Raw genomic sequence first — 21,567 nt, 5'->3', positions numbered from 1 at the left:
AAAAGTCAAATAAATAGAATGTTGTAATGTGAACTGTGTGACTTTATGTATTCTACTTAAACCAGCTAACTTGTAGAATTATATTTCATACATGTTGCAGTGTAGAAAATAAGTGGTTTCACTAGAACCACAAACATTCTTCATTTTAGTAGCCATCTTAAAAACTAATGAAATTGGGTTTTTTTTAAATCCCACATAAGTACTTGGAACTGCTTGAAAATGCTCTGACCTTGCTGCTGCTTTATCCTCTGCCTTAGACACATAGTAAATTCAATATTTCCTGACTTCATTCACCTCATCCCATTCAGCTAACAGTGGATTGAAACTCCAGAATTCATGTTTTCCACCATCTCCTACATGAGTTAACACATCAGAATCCACCATGCTGAGCTGTTAGGCCCAAATTGATACTTTAAAAGACATATTACATTGCATTTTATCCAAACAAGGCCATTTATTTCTAGGTCTCTTTTTCAAATGATTTTCTGAATAGGCTGATCTTGAATGGCCAGCTCAGATCAGAAGTGATGCTCTGTGCAGAATTTTGGAAAAAATCTGTAAAACTCCTCAACTGGCTGGCACGAGTCATTGAAGTATATAGTCAACTACTTGGTTGTGACTTTTCAAAAGAAACTGGTAGCGTAAAATTTTGGTTCAATAAAAATTGCCAGACACCACCTGTGAGACAATAGGATACGAAGAAATGTGACTAAGGAAACAGTATTTACAAACACACCAAGTATCTATATATAGGTTGCTGAAAAATGTTTTTTTTTATTGATTGTGTCACCTCACCATACTTTAAAATATTACAATGATCCTGGCCAATCTCAAATACTTTGTTACCTTGACTGTCCTGTGCCAGCAGTACAAATCTCCAGTCTATTACTGGAGAGGCTTTTGGATGTTCAGACTGGAAGAGAGGTTGACTGCAAAGCAGTACTATCTTCAAGCATATAATAATTACAAAGTTCTTGTGCTGAAAATTGGAACAATTAAAATGGATAGGGTAAAAAAAATTCCTGTGGGTTAATAGTTGATCTTTCCTTATCCTATACCCATCAAACATTTGCTCTACCACAATTTTTATGGCTGGCATTCTTTTTAAATCGCATTATGTTCATTGCTGTTCTAAACTTTGCTTTGATGTTCCTCCTGATCTTCAAGTAAACAATACATGCACTTCCTCCTTCATATATTCTCATTGTGTTGAATGAGAATCATTTTGTCTTCTAATTCATTCTTTACCAAGACCTCAAAAATGTGGTACACAATGCTTACTCAAACTCCTCTTTCTCAGCCTTGCCTTTTCCTTACAACCTTCAGAAACAGCACTCCTGTTCTTTGGCCCTTCTTTGTGTGCGCACAAATAAAGAGTGTTGCTAGGCTGTTTGTGCATAACATATTATATAATTATATATAAATATAATTGTGTTACTTAATTTTGACGTGTACCTTCTGGAAGAAGCAACCAGATAATGACTAAGAGCAGGAAACCCTGAGCTCAAAAGGATTGAGTACATAATCTAGGCAGTATTAAGGGAGTATTGCATTGTTGGAGGTGCAATCCTTTGGATTAGGTATTACACTGAGCTCCCATCTACCTGTACAGATGGATGTACAACATCCCATGACGCTTTGTGGAGAAGAGCAGGTAGTTTTACAGAGCCACTAAAAATAAAGTAGATTAACTGATCCATTTATCTCATTAATTGTTTGTGGAATCTTCCTGGTGCAATTAGTTAGTGTTTGCTGAAGTAGCAGCAGCAAACAAATTCTAAAGGCTAAAGACTTGGGATCTTTCTTCAATTTTTTTGTTGTCAGAGCTTATCGAAACTATTTGGGACGGTTGCAAATTATCACTTGTATCAACTGATCGTCAATTCCCCGGTTAGGTATCAAAGCAAATAGGTAAACTTTTGAAATTGAATGATTCTCTTGTTAATTGTCAGAAAATGAGAGCAAAGCTCTTTAGGTCAATGAAATGATAGTTTTGCCTGAAATGTATAAATATTTATGCATTGGTTTGTAACATTATTAACTATGTATAAATACATGTTGTCAATACTGTAACTATCAATGTTAGGTTAAAGCTCAGATTGGTCATAAGGGGTTTGCCATCCTTTGCTAAATTATTGGTTAATTTTTCAAACCTTCAATAGGATATGATGACAGTAACAACAATTTGCATTTATATAGGACCTTTAACATGATAAAATATACCTAGCCTCTTCACAAGGGCTTTTAAGACAAAATTTGACACTGGCCCACATAAGGGGATATTGGGCCAAAACTTTGAGGAGTGGCAGTCACAGTCAGATTGCCACTCTGCTCTTTTTTACTTACTCAGGTTGGGAGCTGCATGTTTCTTGCCAGCTCTTTTGACCAGGGCCTGGTGAGAAATGTGAAGCGTACCTGCTTCCTGATTCCATCTGGTGCAGGACTGCAGCATCGGGGGAAATGAAGCCACATCCCGTTTTTGCAGCACTAGCTGTCATAAGCCAGGGTAAGTTTAAAGGCCCCTGTGTTTAACTGCAGTTTGAGAAGCCAGGGAGTTGGATGGGTGGGGATGTTGGGATAGTCGAGGGGGTTCTGAAGGTAGTTGGGCTGTTGTGGGGTGGGAAAGTCTGGGAGTGGTCAGGGAGTTAATTGGAGGGGGATCAGGGGTTCAGTACCATAATTACCTAGGAGTTAGAAGTGGTTTTGATCCTTCTAACTTTTCCTGGTAACTATTCTGCTAAGAGAGTTGGAACCATCCGAAGTCTCTGATTTAAATCAGAGCTTTGGATGGTTCCTAGTGTAGGGTAATTGCCCATTGGAAGTTTAAACTTCCCAGGCAATTCTCTTGCAGTTGTTGCGTGGGGACTTCCAGCGGGGAAGTCCTTGTGTATATTGATTGCTCTGATCACGGATGTGCCATCAGGTGTATACTTCGGCCTTTTCCGAAGGCAGGCTGTAAATATTCAAGTCAGATGAGGCCAATTGCAAATGAACCACCTGGCTTATCTTACATGAAGTATTTGAATTAATAGAATACAATTTTCCAGTGAACTGCAGATATTTTCTACCTCTTTTAAAATAAAATGTAATTTTGTTCCTATTATGAGCTAAACGCACAAATTAATATTCTCTGAACTAACCATCTCTAGTCTTTTCTTTAGTAGGTTATGCACTCATGTCTTACCTTTTCTGCCTGACTAGAGAGTGAGATTTTGTAATCCATCCCTCACACACTGTCACTGTTCCATATTGCCTTCTCTGGAGATTATGACAAACACAAAGGCCATGTATCATTGCAAACAGAATTTATTTTCATAGCAATATTATAATGAATGATACTAAAATATGGTACAAATCTCGAATGTTAGAGTAAAATTAACAAAGCAAACATGTTTTCAGAAACCTATATCCATAACTTCTAAAGCAGTGTACAATGTGAAGATAATTCCCTTAAACTTCTGCCATGATGGATATCATGTTAGCCCACCCTGTCAAATGCCTCTGTCCATTTTCAGATCAATTAGTACCTTGCCATTTGATTAAATTTTCTATTAATTTATATTCGCATTTGGCGTGTGACCTTAGAGCAACATATGAATAATTAAAATATCCTAGCTTTGTGTTTTTTTTTTGAAGCGGAACTGTGGCCTGTAGCTATTGGCCTTTAATTTCCTGAACAAATTTTAGATCCAGCATGTAGGCTAAAGATTGTCATTGATTAATAGACCAGATTATCTGTCTTATTCTATGAAATCTGTTGGGAATTCACCCAAAATGCCTTTGCAGTAGATTTACATGTTTCTGGCAAGAAAAATTAAATTACATGGGAAGGATATTATCCACTAATGACAGTTAAGTGTAACAGTAAAAGACAGATTTGTTGAAGAAATCTATTCCTAAATGTTCATAGCTTCTTTAAATGAGTACTTTATATTTATTTTCCATACAAACCAGTTGACCTCCCAAAGTGTTGCCCATAGTGAGTCAGAGTCTGTTATTTGTACCTGTGATGTTTTTATTGACAGTATTGACTCCTGTCTGTTGTGCCAGCACCCTTCCTTGATGCTGTCCTTTTGTTGTTTAAGTGCGTACTGTCATGGGGTAGCTACACGTTGTAAAGGGGCAACTTGGCAGCAAGTTGACTTTTGCCCATGATGTACTTGGCACTACCACTTGTAACACATTTTGTGTGAGCCTTGGATGTGCATGCCAATATTCACATGAATCCCACCACTCTCACATACTGTTCACTGTGAACAGTGATGAATCATGCTCCAGAAACCCAAGTAATTCATTAATGCCCATTGGAGAAAGGAACCTGCCACCTCAGCCTGGTCTAATCTATGCATGGCAACAGTCCTTTGCCATAATTGACTCTTAACCGCCCTTGGTCCAACTAGGGATAGGTAGTAAATATTGGCTTGCCAGCTTTCCCCAAAACCTCAGAAATAAATAAAATCTTGCAAATGGATGATTAAGTTGCCACTTTAAATAATATTGGCCTTTATCTCTAAGTGCTTCAAGTAATAGCAGTAATTTAGTTACACAGAAATGTAACACATTGATAGCAAAATTCCTCATGCTTGAAAAACAATACATTCTATCTACATTTCTCATTAACTGGCTGAAACCCAGTTGTGAAGTATTCCTATTAAAAATGTGAAATTGGTAGCAAAAGTTAGAGAAAAATAGCACTTGCCTGATATAGAGTTGTTTATTCTTGTGCATTTAATATCTTGTTTTTATGTTTTTAATATTGGCACTGATATTGCGGCTAAGTATGTAAAGTTGTATTTTATATCTGGGCTGGTAGCAGGTAGCCTTCCTTGAAATAATGGGCTCCAACTGCGGTCCCAGTCTTTTGTGAAAAATAGCAATGTCATCTACCTCTGTTTATTGTGTAACCAGATCAGAATCTAGGTTTAGATCCATCTCACTTTACAACCTCTGCAGTTACAAGATGTGAGCCAGGATGAAGGGGAAAGAATTAAAGTAGAAATAACTAAATAGATATTAAGTGAGGGAAAGGTGGGGGAAAGAAGAACCAGAAGAAAGGCAAGATGGAGAGAATGAGGAAGAGATAGCAAAGCAAGATTCTCCACCAATTATCTCAGGCCGCACAGTAGATTAGATGAATGTTGTCACAATACAGCACAAAAAAACCTCATCTTTGTGTGCAAGGCTGCAAATATAAACCTTGAAGGGAAAAAACATTTTTCTCCTCGTTTAACAGATATCTCATTTTTATTGGAAGAAAGCCATTTTTTACTAGATGCTTTCCATTATTAGAATAATTGGCTGTTGATATTGGTTGGTAGGTAATATTGTGCTAAATTAGCACTTTAACTGTTGGCAGTTTGACATAAATAATAAACTCTTACTGGGCTACAGTGTTGTTGGCTGCTGAGTATTAACAGCATGTATAAATGTGTATTATTCATAGCCTTTAGAAAAAGGAAAACAGATTATAGTAATAGAATAAATTCTTTGTTCCATATGCTTCACAGACAGTAAACTCATTAGCTTCTGGACTAAATCAAGGACTGAGCATGTATAAGAAAATATGATGTTATAGATAGGCAGTTATATAATGCTTTGAAGCTTGTGCTATTGTGTCACTTTATTATTTCCCAGCTAAGGCCAAATATTTGGGAGAGTCTCCAGCCATGAATGGATTAGATAAAATGGAGTACTGATCTTTTTGTGAAGTAATTAAACTTTTCTCATGAGCCTAAAGTTAATGGAATTGGTTAGGTCAAGGAGATGAGCCTTGAGAAACATAATTCCAGGATGTTGTTACAGAGCAAGTGTTCAAAAGAAAAGCTATGGCCTTCAGGTTATATACAAATGACTGGTTTGGCATTGCCGAGTTGGCCATATAGGGCAAAAACAGGTGCTTTAACCTACAAGAGGCTAATACATAACTTGAAATTTTATACTTGGCACACTTTACATGGAACTCCGACCCATTATGGGATTAAATGCTTCTCATCTAAGCACACTGTGACCAGTCAAATTTCCCTTGGTTTAACAAAATAACTCTAATGGAATGGTTACTTTGTGTTTCTTCAATCCCTTAAGTCCAGGGGACACGGATATAAATGCTTATGGTGCACAACTTGTCTAACTATTGATTACCAGATCTGGCTGGACCACATCAAACACCAAAAGGCCCTGCTCTCCTCTACTAAAACTGCTCAATGTACCAGGAGTATCCTGAAATGCAAAGATAACCTCTGGCTTCTTTTATCCACTGCCAATCATCCCTTCAAACCCACTGCCCCGTTGCTCCAAATCTTTCTTCCAACAGTGCGAGGAGCTCATTCTATTTGTCACGAGGATTGAGACCAACTATTCAGTTGCCTCTGTCACATTCCTCCCTTCCCTTTGCCAACCAAGCCAAACAACTCGCAAGTTCCCCTATCTAGCATTATTTCTCTCCTTTTTCCACTCCTGTGTCCTCACCTTCTCTGAGTTCATCTTGTCCATGAGACCCACTACCTAGTTCTTGACCCTAGTTCCACTAAACTGACCACCCAACTTCTTTTACTGGCTCCCATGCTAGCTGATGTTGTAAATAGTTCCCTTTCCTAAGGCACCCTTGCTTTCAAATCTGCCACCACCACCCTCTTGCTCAAAAAAAAACTCAACCTTAACCCCTATCCTTGCACTCATGAATTGTCACTATTGTAATGGGCAAGCTGGCTGGACCAGTAGATATTTTCCTATCTGTAATATTGTTTTATGTTCATATTAATGTAGAACTGTGTTTATACATTGAAAGGTTGTTTTCTAATGCTTAACCATTTGCACTGAAAACTGTATTGCCATGTGGTCTGGTATTTATACTGAAAGCTGTGATAACGGTAGTTGATGATCTTTAAGAAAGTGAATAAAGTCATTTGTTCTGTGTCATGTGTTGTAAAGTACAAAGTGTATATTTAAGGCTTTTAGAGGGCAATCTGCCTTTGCCCTAGTACATGGAATGTGTTCAATAAATACGGTAATGCATTTCTCAGGAAATATTTGAATAGATCTTGTAGAAAAATGTTAATTCCATCTGAATGAGAGAGATGCACACTCTCTGCTCTCAGTTGAGAATGATACTCTTTACTAATATGTTGTGATAGCTTGAAGAATGTGGGGTATACAATGCTGATGACTTAGGCACAGATGTACACTTCTAAAATTGTAGATGCTTAAAAGAAAGTAGTCTTATAGGAACTGTGTTGGGAAGAATAATTACACTGCACAGAAAAATACCTGCTTAGTCCTTTGCAGAACAAAAAAAACATTTTTCTGCCTCTTTCCCTAGGAGAGAGGAGACAGGTTTTAAAGGAAGTGGCTGTGAAGATAGCAGAGGCATTGACCGAAATATTCCAGAACGCTCTGGATTCCAGGAGGGTCCCAGCGGATTGAAAAATTGCTAATGTGAGGCCCCTGCTCAAGAAGGGAGGGAGACAAAAAACAGGAAAATATTGACCAGTCAGCCTAACATCTGTTGTTGGGAAAATGCTAGAGTCCATTATTAAGGAAGAAATAGGACATTTAAAAAGCTTAACGCAGTCAGACAGAGTCAACATGGTTTTGTGAAAGAGAAATCAAGTTTGACAAATTTGCTAGAGCTCTTTGAGGATATAACAAACAGAGTTGCTAAAGGGGAACCGGTAGATTTAGTGTATTTGGATTTCCAGAAGGCATTCGATAAGGTGCCACATAACAGGTTATTGCACAAGATAGGAGCTCACAGTTTGGGTGTAATGTATTAGCATGGATTGAGGATTGGTTAACACACAAGAGACAGAGTTGAGATTAATGGGTCTTTTTCAGGTTGGAAAGATGTAACTAGTGGAGTGGCACAAGGATCAGTCCTAGGCCCTCAATTATTTACCATCTATATTAATGACTTGGAGGAGGAGGCAGAGTGTGATGTATCCAAATTTGCTGATACAAAAATAGATGGGAGGGCATGTTGTGATGAGGACATAAGGAATCTGCAAGGGGATATAGATAGGTTGAATGAGGGGGCAAAAACTTGGCAGATGAAGTTTAGTGTAGGAAAGTGTGAGGTCATGCACTTTAGTAGGAAGAATCAAAAGGCAGACTATTATTTAAATAGAGAAAGACTTAAAAAAAAAAAGTGCAGCACAGAGGATCTGGGTGTTCTTGTGCATGAAACACAATAAGTTAGCATGCAGGTGCAGCAAGTAATTAAGAAGGCAAACTTTGGCCTGTAATGCTAAGGGATTGGAGTTTAAAAATAGGGAAGTCTTGTTACAACTGTACAGGGTGTTGATGAGGCTGCACCTGGAGCACTGTGTACAGTTTTTGTCCCTGTATTTAAGGAAGGATATACTGGCATTGGAGGCAGTTCAAAAGAGATTCACTAGACTGATTCCTGTGATGAAAGGGTTGACTTATCAAGAACAGCTAAACAGGATAGGGCTTTATTCATTGGAGTTTAAAAGAATGAGGGGTGATCTTATTGAAATGTTCTGATTCTGAGGGAGCTTGACAGGGTAGATGTTGAGATGTTTCCACTAATGGGGAAACCTCAAACTAGGGGATATAGTTACAGAATAAGGGGACACTCATTTAAAACTGAGATGCAAAGAAATTTCTTCTGAGGGCAGTGACTTTCTGGAATTCTCTACCCCAGAGAGTTGTGGAGGCTAGATCACAAAGTATTTAAAGAGGAGGTCGATTTTTGAAATGGTGGGGAGTTGAGGGGCTGGCATAAAAGAAGAGTTGAGGCCCGTGGCAGATCAGCCATGATCTTATTGAATGGTGGGGCAGGCTTGAGGCACTGAATGGCCTACTCCAATTTCTTAGGAATTAGGTTGTGGAATTGCTTCAATTTTGCGGTAGTGTTGGGTTCCAGGGAATAGCAGGAGCAAACAAAGAGCTAATGAGTTTTCCCATAAAGCCAAAGTTTATTCCTTCAGAAAGCCATATTTATGCAAAATGGTGATGGTGATCGAATGCATTTATCAGCAGAAAACGGCAATTTCCCAGTTTGACAGACAACAGGAATTGCTGCTTAGTTTGCTGGTCAAAAACTTAATATTTTTGGAAAGGTTCAGTGGTACCTGCAAAATATTTCATGCAGTTGAGGCTCGCAGAGATGTAGGGTATATTTTAAAAATCAATGCACGTGGATTTCATAGTGTTGGAGCAGGAACAGGTGTAGGTGTTTGCAAGTGATGCTAGGGAGAACAGAAGTGATACATAATGACATGGGATTAAGTACTGAGTGTTGCTTGAAAGAATGCTGAACAGGTTTAAAAATTTCCGATGTAATTGATGCCTGCAACGAAGCACTGAGTTTTCGATGGAAATTATTATGACACAGCAGATGGTAAAGGCTGAGTGTTCAAATCCCAGAGGGAAACTTGAAAGAACTGTCATAACCCATTTTTGCAATTTGTATGTTTCGAGATGCAGTCTTTGAATTCAGTAGTAATAAGAACACTGAGTCTCGAGGTTTTTCATAAAACTAAATTAAAAATTTATTAATACAAGAAAGATTGTAAGCACATGGATATGTCTACAAAATTACTCTATAGTAACTACAAAAATCCCCTAATTTGACCCCTGGCAAAGCATACCTTGGACGGTCGCATTCAAAATGAGTTTCTTTCAGCTCTTAGCCCATGGAGACAGACCTGAGGCTTACAGGCTGGATGCTTTAGATCTTAGAATACCTCCTTTTTACCCCAGTCTTCTCTACCTTTATACATATTTTCCTCTTTAAATGCAAATTTTCATTGCCACTAGGTTTTCTTTAACTTTAAATCTTCTAACAAAATCCTTTCATAATACCCACTTTACCAGTAAGCTTTGTAAAAACATAAACACATTTGTTTCTGAGCTTCATCTGGTTAGGTGTAATATTTCACCTCTTTTGAACGGTCGATTTAAAAATGCAAATTGCCCCCTTTACACGTCCCCTTCTATTTCCCCATGTTTATCTAATTACCATTTGAAACCTACTTTTCCTCTATACATCAAAGTCTCTAGATCAGCTGGTGTTAATCCGATTAACACACATACACAGAGACCACTAAACTGTAAACTCTATTTTAAAATAATTTCCAATAATATTTCTTGACAAAGTGCTGTTCCTGCATTTTCCCCTACATTTGGAAGAGTTAGGATCATTGCATGTATATCAATTAATTAAGTTCTTAATTTGTTTTACCAACTATCTTTTTCTTTAGGATTTAAATCAATCCCTTCAGATGTAGTCATTATTGCCCACCCAAAGAATGTGACTGTTACAGCTGGTCAGACTGCCATCATGGAGTGCTTAGCATATGCAGATCCAACACCATTTGTTTCTTGGATTCGGCAGGGTGAGTTGAAATTAAAAATTCATCAGAAATAAAGTTATCTCATGAAGCAAGTTGAAGCTATGTTTTATGACAACTGTGTTTAATATTAGAACTGTACATCTTGGTTGCCACAAAGAAATCGACGGACACCATTTAAATCTCAACATTTCTGGTTTTTATAGTGCATCATCTTCCTTTAGGTACCATTCCCATTCCAGTTAAAGATTTTTTTCTTTCCTCTTCCTACCCCACTCCCATCAGAATGAAAACTGATGTGCTTATTGATTTGTGATTGTGCTGTCTGTTTCATTCAGATCATTTTATTATAAATATTGTTAATAATGAAAATTACTAGCTGAATTTCAATGAACTTTATTTACTGTTTGTGAATACAAAATAGCAATGTACCAACATTCTGCCTCCAGAAGTAAAGTGATGAAATATAGTGTAATATAGTGTAAGAAATATAGTCAGCTTGGCTCTGCTGGCAATCATGTCTCTGAGTCAGAAGGTCATGGATTCAAGCCTCGTGGTAAGATTTGAGAATATAATTGAGGTTGATGCTTCAAATACACCACTGAAGGAATGCTGCATTGTCAAAGGCGCTGCCTCTAGATAGGAGATCAAACTGAAGCCATGTTTGCCTGTAAAGGCGTTTTCTTGGTGCCTTGGTCAATATTTATTCCCGAGATAGCAGAGCAAAATAGATTAATTTGTCATTTATTTCATTGCTATTTATTGGACATTTCCAGGTGCAAGTAAGTGCTGTGTTTGCGTACATAATAAAAGTGATTATACTTCCAAAGTAATTCATTAGTTGTGAAGATGTGAAAGATGGTTTATAAATGCAAATTTGAATTCTTTACTAAGATCTGGATATCTTTTTAAATCTAGCATATCAAAACTGTACAACGTTATGGTCAGACTGCACATGGAGTATTCAGATGTGGTTGCTCTGATAGAATGGTCATTCTGCTGTTGAGATAGTTTAGATTGGAACAGTGAGGCTGATCCCTGGTGATAGAGGAATGAGCTGCAAAGCACTACTTAATAAATGTTAAACTTTTGACAGTGAGTTATTGAAGTAGGAAGCCAGAAGCAGATACTTATTCAGTTTTAGATTTATTCATAAAGTGAAACATATGTGTATAGCTCCTGACTCTAATTCCACCACGCCATCTCCCCCAAGTGTCAATGTATCTCTTTATAGGTTTTCCCTATTTGCAATTCCAGTCAACTTTGAGTCAGGGTGGAGCTGCAATTCACCCAAGTTTGTGCAGAATTGACCATTTTCATCACAACTGATGTTGACCTCTTAAATGATGGTGAATATCATGAGTCAGCACCCTGTACCAAGACAAATTTTACGCCACAAGTGTTCTGGAGCTACTTTTGTCAAGCAAAGGTTCAAATTCCTCCTCCATCTCCTGCCAAATTTATAGGTGCTTAAGCAATCATCCAAGCAATATCTTCCACTTTGATGTACTTAACCTTAAATTATACAATTAAATAATAAGGTAGGGCTTTTCAATCAGTGTGCCTCAGTTTGGACCTTATAAGTGTACATATGATACTTAATAGAATAGAGAAAATAAGCCGAAAATCCCTCAAATTCTGGGGCAGCGGGCAACGGGTACAAGGTTATAAAGGGGAAACGACAGGATGCATTTCTCTACACTGACGTGATCTGTAGTTTTGGATGTCAGGAAGGACAGTTGAGGCCAAAGACGATGGATTTAGTTTAGAAGTGGCTGGATCTATGACAAAAGGATGGTAGGCATGGTATTCTGGAAAGATGAGATCAACAAAACTGAATATCCTTCTTCAACCAAACTTAATGTTGTAATTACCTTTAGTTTTGAGGTGTTTTTTTGTGGTAAATGGTAACTGTTTTCTCTGTTATGCCAAACCCAAGCTAATAATTAACTAAGCCTTCACCATGACTTTGAGTTGATTGTCCAAGAACAAAATATCCTAAACGATTTTCTAGTGCATTAGTTGGACTGGTGTAAAAGGCACACTTGTAACTTTTATACCATTTGAGAAAATTGAGATGAGATGAGTGCTTTGTGTACCAAAAAACATTGTGACCTTAAGTTTGAATTTTTTAAACATGTGGAAAACAGCTTCATTCAGAGATTGACATAGAATCTTCTGTGGACCTTTTCATTAACCTGTTAATTTTTTTGGTGAAGTTGACCTGCCCATCAAACTGCACTGTTGGTTCCATATTCTAAATAGAACTGTAAATTGCTGTGTATAGTTCTCTTAATTCACAATATTACTGTTAACGAGAATTATCTGCATCACTGATTTTCAAACTTTTTAGCTGTTAGTGACCTTGCAAATGCTGACACATCCCCCAAGAAGCCACTACAATGATGACCATACTTTCAAGGAGTTAAAAATTCATGTCCCAAGTCAGCAAATACAGAATACACAAGATAATGGTAGCAAAACTTCTACTGGGATAAGAACGGTACTTAGAATAAAGGGCAAACAACGCAAGATTAAACAAGATGATCGCTTTTAGCCGCACACATACTCAGCAGAAAACATTTAGTAATTTACAATATTACAGTTCTGAAATTTTGACAGTGTTGGAGGAATTATAATGCTCACTTGAGACCTCCAGTGGCAGAAATTATGCATTGCTTAATACTGGGTAGGTACACCCGTCTAGGGAGAAACATTTTACTAAATTAAGTGTATTCAATTAATATAATTATTTATTAATTTATTTACTAATTCATTTAATTTAAAGGCCAGTTGCAAAGCGTTTCATCAGCCAATCAAAAGTCAAGACACTGAAGGTTAACCTGACTCTTCAAAGGACATTATCAAGTAACTTCCTGGCATGCAAAATTTTGCACAAATACAAATGATTTTTTGACTTACTGGTGCTCAATAATAAATGAAACAAGAACTCACTACATTGTATTTTAATGTATTATTTGATTGCGCAGCCAACATGGACATAAATGCAGCTTTTATGTAGAGGAAATAACTGCCTTTTTGCAATTGGCATGAGTTAAGCTATCTTCTACAAGTAGATCAGTGTAAGTAGAAGTAATTTCCAATTGGATATCTTGAGATTGCAGGCAAGCCTATGGCATTCTGTAATTTCTGGACCAACTATCTTTTCAAACATTTCCTATATGAAGCTTGTATTTTCAAGATTAAATAATATGATGCTGTATGGTGAATCATATCAATGTTGCAATAATTTTCACTTATGCTTTTCATTGTCTGGATAACAATTACTGCAGCCCGTAAGTTATCAATTTTATAAAGTATAATGTAACTTTTTGATATGATGAGGCAGTGTTTAAATTTGAATATAATCGCCATAAATGAATCTTTGGGTTTTTTTTTTCTTTACATTGATATGGTGAAAAACATTTTCACAGAATCACAGAATAGTTGCAGAACAGAAGGAGGCCACTTGGTTCATTTTGTCTGTGCCAGTTCTCCACTGGAGCAATTTACCTAGTGCCACTCCCCTGATTTTCACCATAGCCCTGCATCATTCAGTTAAACTTTTGGTTGGCAACCATGAATAGAGGCTTCAGTGGGTCAGCTAGCGCTTTTTTGTAGTGTTTTTCAATTGAAAATGGCAGAACTGTAAATAAACCAGCTGGTTTTAATGCCTCTGTCAGCCTGGCATGAGTCTCAGACGTTTTAAGATGGGGACAGTAAGTAGATTGACTCTTTTTGTCTGTTGGTGGAGCTTGTTCTAACAGAAGCTGCTCCTTTTTATGTAACTGATCGTTTTTCACTTTTTTGTGTAGATGGTAAACCCATTGCAACTGATGTCATTGTGATTGGAAGGGCAAATCTTATGATTGCTCATACACAGCCGTTTCACTCTGGTGTATATGTCTGCCGTGCCAATAAACCCCGGACCCGACAGTTTGTCACTGCTGCTGCTGAGTTGCGAGTGCTAGGTGCGTGTGTGTTTGCATTTATATGCTAGAGTATTTTATGTGATGTATAATTTCAGCTGTATGAAATGCAAAAGCAAATGCGCGTGTTGTGTTTAAAAGAAAACTATTTTAATTTTCAAAATAGGCTATATCTAACAAAATGGGAAATTAGAAAATTAATTGTAAACTTTAATTTGTGTTTAAGAACCAGACTCTTTGTCATAATAAATATTATGGAAAAATACAATCATGTTTTTAAGTTTCCCATTTTCTTCAATGATTCTGCATATTAATCAAGATTTGATTTAGTTCTTAATTTTTTTGGCATTAGAAACATGTTAAGGATGGATTATTTTGTGATTCTAGGCTGGTACATTGGCTCAAGCGTTTGAAAGAAGTTTCTGAAATTCCATTTTTCTTTTCCAGCCCCACCAATGATTACACAATTTCCAGAGACAATTTCTAGGATTCGAGCTAGCACTGCCAGATTTGCCTGTAAAGCTGAAGGTGAACCTACCCCTAAAATTCGATGGCTGAAAAATGGAGAGGACATCATGTCCAATGGACGTGTGAAGGTCCAGAACAGTGGCAGTTTAGTGATTAATCAGATTGGACTGGAGGATGCTGCTTACTACCAGTGTATTGCGGAGAACAGACTTGGAATGGCATGCACGACAGCCAAACTTGCTGTGACTGTTCGAGAGGGTTTGCCCAGTGCTCCCAAAAGTGTGTCTGCCACACCTCTATCAAGTACTGCAGTATTGGTATCCTGGGAGCGCCCAGAACACAACAGTGAACAAATTATTGGATTCTCCCTTCACTATCAAAAGGCAGTGGGTAAGGGCTCAAAATTTGTGTTTTATATCCAGGCATGAAGCAACTCATTATCGAACTAACTTCTCTCAAGCCAGCAAACTAGTGATTAAATTGTTCTTCTGGGTGATTTTAAAGGTTACTAGTACAAAACTGAGGTAGATGGTAAATTTTCATCCAGCTGATCAAACACAAGGTGCTGATAGTGTCTCCAAATAGCCAATTAGCTCTGTAGTTGAATTGTTTCAATTGCCAGTTTGTAGTCTAGTTATGCTGATAGGAAATTCTTGGGTGCCAGAAGGAAATTGAACAAAAATTGTAAAATTTAGGAAGATAACTAACTGAAGAGCTTCAAATAGATCATAGTGTTATGTCCAAATAAACACTCAGCTTGGCATGACTATTTTTACTACACTGTCCAGAATTTGCCTGTCAAACAATGGAAGTGGGCCATCTATTATCCAGTTAATAATAAGCGATACGCATCAATATTATTGTAGCAAGTGTGTTTACTTTAGCTGTCGTGGAATTCAGAGCATATAGTGCTATAGGAATTAGGTATCAGCCGTACTTACGCAGATTTGAAGCCAACAACCCTGATCCTGAGAGAGAAGTTAATACTATGAAGTGACTGGTTGAAATCTTTAAATGTAAGTGGTGCCAATACAATTAAAAGGAAACATTGAAAGAAAAAACTGTTTTTTGGAATATTAAAAAATCATTTAAGTGACATGCTGTGAAAACTATCATAGAATCCCTTCCCCATCCCATGCTGTTCAGTGTATTTGACACTGAGATTTATATATTTCACTAGTTCATGCTAAATTAAATCTCAAACTGACCTTCACGAAGTTCAAATGCAAATCAATAGTGTAGCTTATTTGTGTTATGGTACTTGTCGTTCTTCATCATTGATCAGTTCAGTTTCTGGTTACGTGGTTTTTTTTCCTACAGGTACAAACAATGTTGAATACCAGTTTGCAGTGAATAATGACACTACAGAGCTTCAAGTAAAAGATTTGCAACCAAACACTAACTATACCTTTTACGTTGTTGCTTACTCCCAACTTGGTGCCAGTAGGACCTCACACTCTGTGATTGTGCAAACTTTGGAAGATGGTAAGGACTGTGGGTAATGTATTTGTTTTGCTCTTTTGGATATTATAGATGTTGATGATTTTTAATGGTATGATCCTGTCAGGGTGTTGAAAAGTTCCATCAGCTGCTTATAGGTTGTCTGTATCTGATTCACAATGAGGCTCTTTCTTTCATTATGTATGTTTCCACCTTCAGGTAAGTATTACTCTGAGATTATTGAAATGCACCATGGTTAATATAAGTACAGAATTATACAAATTACAGGACAGGTGGTATAAACTGGTAACACCAACAATGCAGCACTCACTTAATATTGCATTTAAGTGTTAGACTAAATTATGGCCCAGACTTGGTGGTTAAAAATAATGAGGAGTACTCACTGTCATCAAAGAATAAATTGAGCAACTACTTGCAGTGACTGCATATACACAGTTAAATACAGAAATCAGGTAGTCACCGTCTGAGGTAATTTCCCTTCGCTATGCTGGTATCTTAGAGTGACTTGGCATTGCAGCACTTGGAAGGGCGTAAAGTTGCTGTATCTGTGATAACCACAAAACTCTGGAATGTGATTGGAGACCAAAGTGTTACAACTGAACCACAGCTGACACCTATTATGGTATAGTGAATCCTTAAGAGAATGGATACATTTAAATAGGTCATTATATATTTAGACTAACTTGAATGGTTAACATTTTACGATAAGATTTCTCTCTATTACTTCAGTAAATCAAAAGAATAAAATGCGCAATTGTTACTGTTTGCTTATGAGTCCATTTTATATATATTTAAAGGGCTTCAGCGTAAGACTGAGGTCAGGATTGCTATTAATCTATTAAAAAATTATATAAAGGGTATGACGAATCAGTACAACATAATTTCATTTAAATGTTCATAGAAAACTCACTTGTAGATCATTGCCGATTAAGATATGGAATAAGGTGAGGGAAAGGGGAGAATTGGCTTTTACGTGGATATGTTTTGACCATTGAAAAATGCTCCTAACTAATAAGCAATCTTCACCAACAAACAAGATCTTTTTTACTAAGCATTAGGAGGTGGAAGGACCAGGCAATATGCCAGGGGATCTTGAAAAGTACACAGTACGTGCAAAATTAGGATATTAGCTGAATTCAAATGTCCTGAAGATCATCATGCTAAGGGGTGTGAAGCTTGTAGGATCAATGACACGAAGGCATAGGGGTCTAGTTTTCCTAGTTTTGACTTGGTGACAGTTCCTTTAAATCCATGTTAAATTTAAAAGCCATCTGCACCTTCTTTTGAGCAAGCAGAGATAAAGATTTGTTCATGTTACATGTCTGGTAGCCTTTATTTTTGAACCTGACAATAGTGTTTAAATCCAGGGAGCCCCAAAAATAGCTTTCTGTTCAAGAACTTGTAGCTGATTGAACCTTGTAGCAAAGGAAAAGTTGTTAATATAGCATGTGACTCTGACTTACTATGGTTTCAAGGAATTGGTTAGGAGCTTGCATGTAAATATCTTAAATTAGTAATTATTTGCTTGTTTATCTCTTGTAAAATATATTTTCTTAATTTAAAGTAAGATGTAAGGTGAATGCATATGATAATTCCAGTAGTTAATAATTAATGGATAAGTTGTTCTGTTCATTATCCTAGGCAAATTACTGAAAGGTTATCTAGATTTCCAATATAGTTTAAATGCTCTTGAAGACTTAGGCATAGGGAGTTAGGACTGACCTACAATAGGGACCTAAGACAAGGAGATTGAAAATATTAAGTGAAGCATGTAGAAAAGACTCGAAAATTTATCAAGATATGTGATTATTCCTGTGTAAAAATAAGTCTGGGATAGGACTGGACTAAATGTTTGGAATTGTGGACCATTGTGAGTGCAAGTCTGGACTGATGGGCTATATGGAACTTGGCAGTGTGGGGTGAGCATGAACCTAGGAAATGTGTGTATATCCTGATGAACTGGGTATGGAGAGAAAATCTTGGGTATAGGTGGTAAAATATGATTCCAGGCAAGAAACATGAATTATGAATTAGATGGAGGAGTCACTAAGAGATTGGGGGTTCATCCTCGAAGTAAGTAGGGGAGAATATCAAGGTGGAGGAGTGAATATATGATCATGTGGTTAGATAGTGTACACAAATGCAGTTGAAGACAAAGAAACTGGGCTCAAAAAGCCTGATCAGTTTTAGTGAATGGAAAATCATGGATTGTGCACCCCTAATTTCCTCATGCAGGCAAGGCTCCCTGTTGCTAGGGTATATTTGTAAAATGGTCTCTTAATTTCTTGATTGATTTGTCCTGTTTGAATTCTTTGGGCTGTAGAATCTCAAAAAGGCTGCTGTTGGCACTGTTGCCACTGGTAGCTAAATCCTGAATCGGACCATGGCTCAATATTCATTCAGGGAACCCACAAGGGCAGGTGCTTGAACACTTCTGGCACAGTTGAAGGGCATCAGGAGTGAATGTGATTGCAGCACATAGAAGAAGAAAGTGGGCTTTTTGTGGATCTAAAGGGCAAAGATGAATATGAATCTCTGTCATGAATTCAGCTTGAAATGGAGGAGATAATTCACTGTGTGAAGCTAGGGATTTATAGAACCAAAATTGAGTGACTTCAAGTGGATTGACCTAAAGGACCCAGAGAAAGTAAAAATTTTGGCTCAGATTTTGAGAGATCATGCGATTGTGTAGAAGCTTTAATTTTAAAAATTAAGCAAGCATTTGGGACCCTTTTCTACATTAAAGGCTATATAAGTTGTCTTTGAACATGTTTTGCAGCTTGCTTTCCATTGGTTGCCAATCTTTGCTCTTTCCACAGGGATGGGGAATGAACTTTGCGCATTCTGGATCAGATATTAACCTGATAAGATACTAAGCTGGCTCCCTTTTACTATCTGTATTACTACTTCCACAACTTTGTTTTTAGTTTCGGTTTGTTCACAACTGTTTTTGATGAAAATGGGAGAAAATGTTTGAGCATATCTGTATTTCAGTCTAGATCAATTTATTTAATGGATGCATGCCTTTTGAATCAGTCTGGTTTCTTCAAAGGAAACCAAAAACATTTCTCAAGTTAAAACTTGACAATTTGAACAGTTGGTCATAATTTAATAACCTCCAGATATTCTATATATCAGAAGTAAAAACCTTAAATATCATTCTTTCAATGAACTAAATCCTGCAAGATTTCAGAATAAAAGAGTTACTTATGAACTATTGACCACATAGTTGTATTCGTGCTCTTTGTGAATGGACAAAAATTCTGTAGACATCTTGCACTAAAAATTCATTGATCTTATCCAAAAAGTACTGATAGTGGAACCTGTATTCTTTTTCATTTCTTATCCTCTCTACATGAGTGCAAGCTATCTTGAAAAGTTCTGCTGAGAATCCATAAAAAATATTCTAGTGATTTTGCAAATGCAGGTGCATCATCTAGCCTGTTCCCATATTGTAGAAAACTTAGGTCTTGGCCACTCTAACAATTCACATGTCTCAGCTAAACACTCTTGATGCTGATTTTGAACTTCTGGTGATCAAAGTTTGAGGTAAAGTCTTGAGGAATATCCTATATTAGACAGGCATCAGAACATTAACCTCTTTTATTATAAGTGACCTGATCTTGGCTTTCTTTCTTATTCATGTTTCCTATGAACCTAAGTTAGAACTCCAGAAACTATTGTGTAGGAGCTAACCTTTTCAGCTCAAACCTTCAAAAATAAGAAGCTATTCCTCTTAGGTTGTATGTTGACACCAATGACCATATCTATAACTGAAGCAAATGAAACTGACAAAGACAAAATGTGACAAATATGGGCCTCCACCTTGCATCATATCATGAAATACTCAGTATTATAAGTTCTTATGAAATTATCAGTGGGTCAATGTTCTGTGAATTTAAAGTGGAGAAGTGTGCTTATCTTTGCCTTGAAGTTTTAATTTATGATAATGTGAGTTGATATTTGGGGGGCATGGGCTTCACATCACCCTTCCTGTTTGAGATTATTTTTCGTACTAAGAGTCATTTGGACAAATTTAAATTAGATGTATTCATTTAACAGCCACTTGAGTTTTTTTTCTAACCATTTATCATTTTCCAGTGGATACAAAAGAAAGAAAATGTAAATTAAATGAAAGTTAAACTAGTTGCAGGATATGGGGGGAAAGTGATTACGATGGCCTCCGTAAAGCTTGTTGAAGCTGAGGCATCTCTGCATTGAGGTTGCAAGTTTGTGGAGTTAGTCTGTCATTTTCTTTTTAGTATGTGATGATCTGTTCAGTTTAGTCATGACATTTAAAACAACGCTTAACAAAAGTCGCAGCATGATGGCAAGTGTTATGGTGGGTGCATCTCAGTGAATTTTTTCTTGCTGTAATTAGCCAAATGTGCTTCTATTGGAGTGAGATAGGGTAGATATTTTTAGGTCAAGTTTGGAGAGAAAGGTTTTACGAACCTGAAAAAAATCAAGTTTAGGTTGCAGTAATCTAAGTCTGCATTGTCTGCACAGTGTATCCCGTCTGGTTGGGATTTGCTATGGGGGGAAGAAAAATACATTCATAATATTACAGGTACGGTGTCACAAATCTGGCTTTCTGAAAACCTTAATTGTCCAAAAGACGTTTTTATAAGCTGCCATGCATGAATTTTAATTCTTACTAAACAAGTAAAACAACTTACCAGCTTCTTTGGCTAAATGCTGCATCGGCGCACCAGACTAGTTAGCGGCTTCGCGCGCCAGTCTTTTCCTGCAGTCTGATTGAGTCAGGTGGGGTCAAGGGTTAATCTGCTCAGCCCAAAAACTGGCAGTGTCCAAATCCAGCACGGATTCAGCCCTGAGGTTGCAGGTTTTCAGAGACTGTACCTGTACAAGCATATTGTGTGTTCCCACTACTTTCTGACTGTCACGTTGACTAGCATCAACTTTGTTTCTCACCACCTTTTTCTTTCCTCACTGGTTATTTTCTACCTTTTGTTTATCAGTTGTATTGTTCCTCCCCAATTTAACTTTTGCTCACAGTTGTACTCCATCAAAAGAAAATTATTTAGCTGCACTCTAGCAAAACAAAATTTATTCAATCACATTGTAGAAAAAAGCTTCTCCAATTCATCTTATTAAAACTTACACTAGATCAGTGAAGCAAACTCAATCAGTGATCACAAGATCTTCCCCCGCCCCAAAATTATTGGACCTGTGGTCAGCATTTTGAAGAAAACTGTCACAGAATCTCAGTGCAGAAGAGGCCCTTCAGCCCATTGAGTCTGCACCAACATGTGAGAAACACTTGACCTACCTACCTACCTAATCCCATTTACCTGCACTTGGCCCATAGCCTTGAATGTTGTGACATGCCAAGTGCTCATCCAGGTGCTTTTTAAAGGATGTGAGACAACCTGCCT

At 37.3% G+C, this 21,567-nt stretch overlaps 1 protein-coding gene across 1 annotated transcript in view; it reads left to right on the top strand.

Annotated features, from left to right (window-relative positions):
* The window catches only part of igdcc4 (immunoglobulin superfamily, DCC subclass, member 4), a 140,446-nt gene that overhangs the window by 66,910 nt on the left and 51,969 nt on the right, over positions 1-21,567 (top strand). The window contains exons 5-8 of the mRNA XM_041174907.1: positions 10,221-10,355; positions 14,126-14,281; positions 14,687-15,097; positions 16,028-16,192. Coding sequence (XP_041030841.1) covers positions 10,221-10,355; positions 14,126-14,281; positions 14,687-15,097; positions 16,028-16,192 — 867 coding nt within the window. The remainder of the gene's footprint in view (positions 1-10,220; positions 10,356-14,125; positions 14,282-14,686; positions 15,098-16,027; positions 16,193-21,567) is intronic.

Source organism: Carcharodon carcharias, chromosome 26 (assembly GCF_017639515.1).
Source record: "Carcharodon carcharias isolate sCarCar2 chromosome 26, sCarCar2.pri, whole genome shotgun sequence".
NCBI classification, from domain to species: Eukaryota; Metazoa; Chordata; class Chondrichthyes; order Lamniformes; family Lamnidae; genus Carcharodon; species Carcharodon carcharias.
This window is presented reverse-complemented; position numbering and strand designations above follow the sequence as displayed.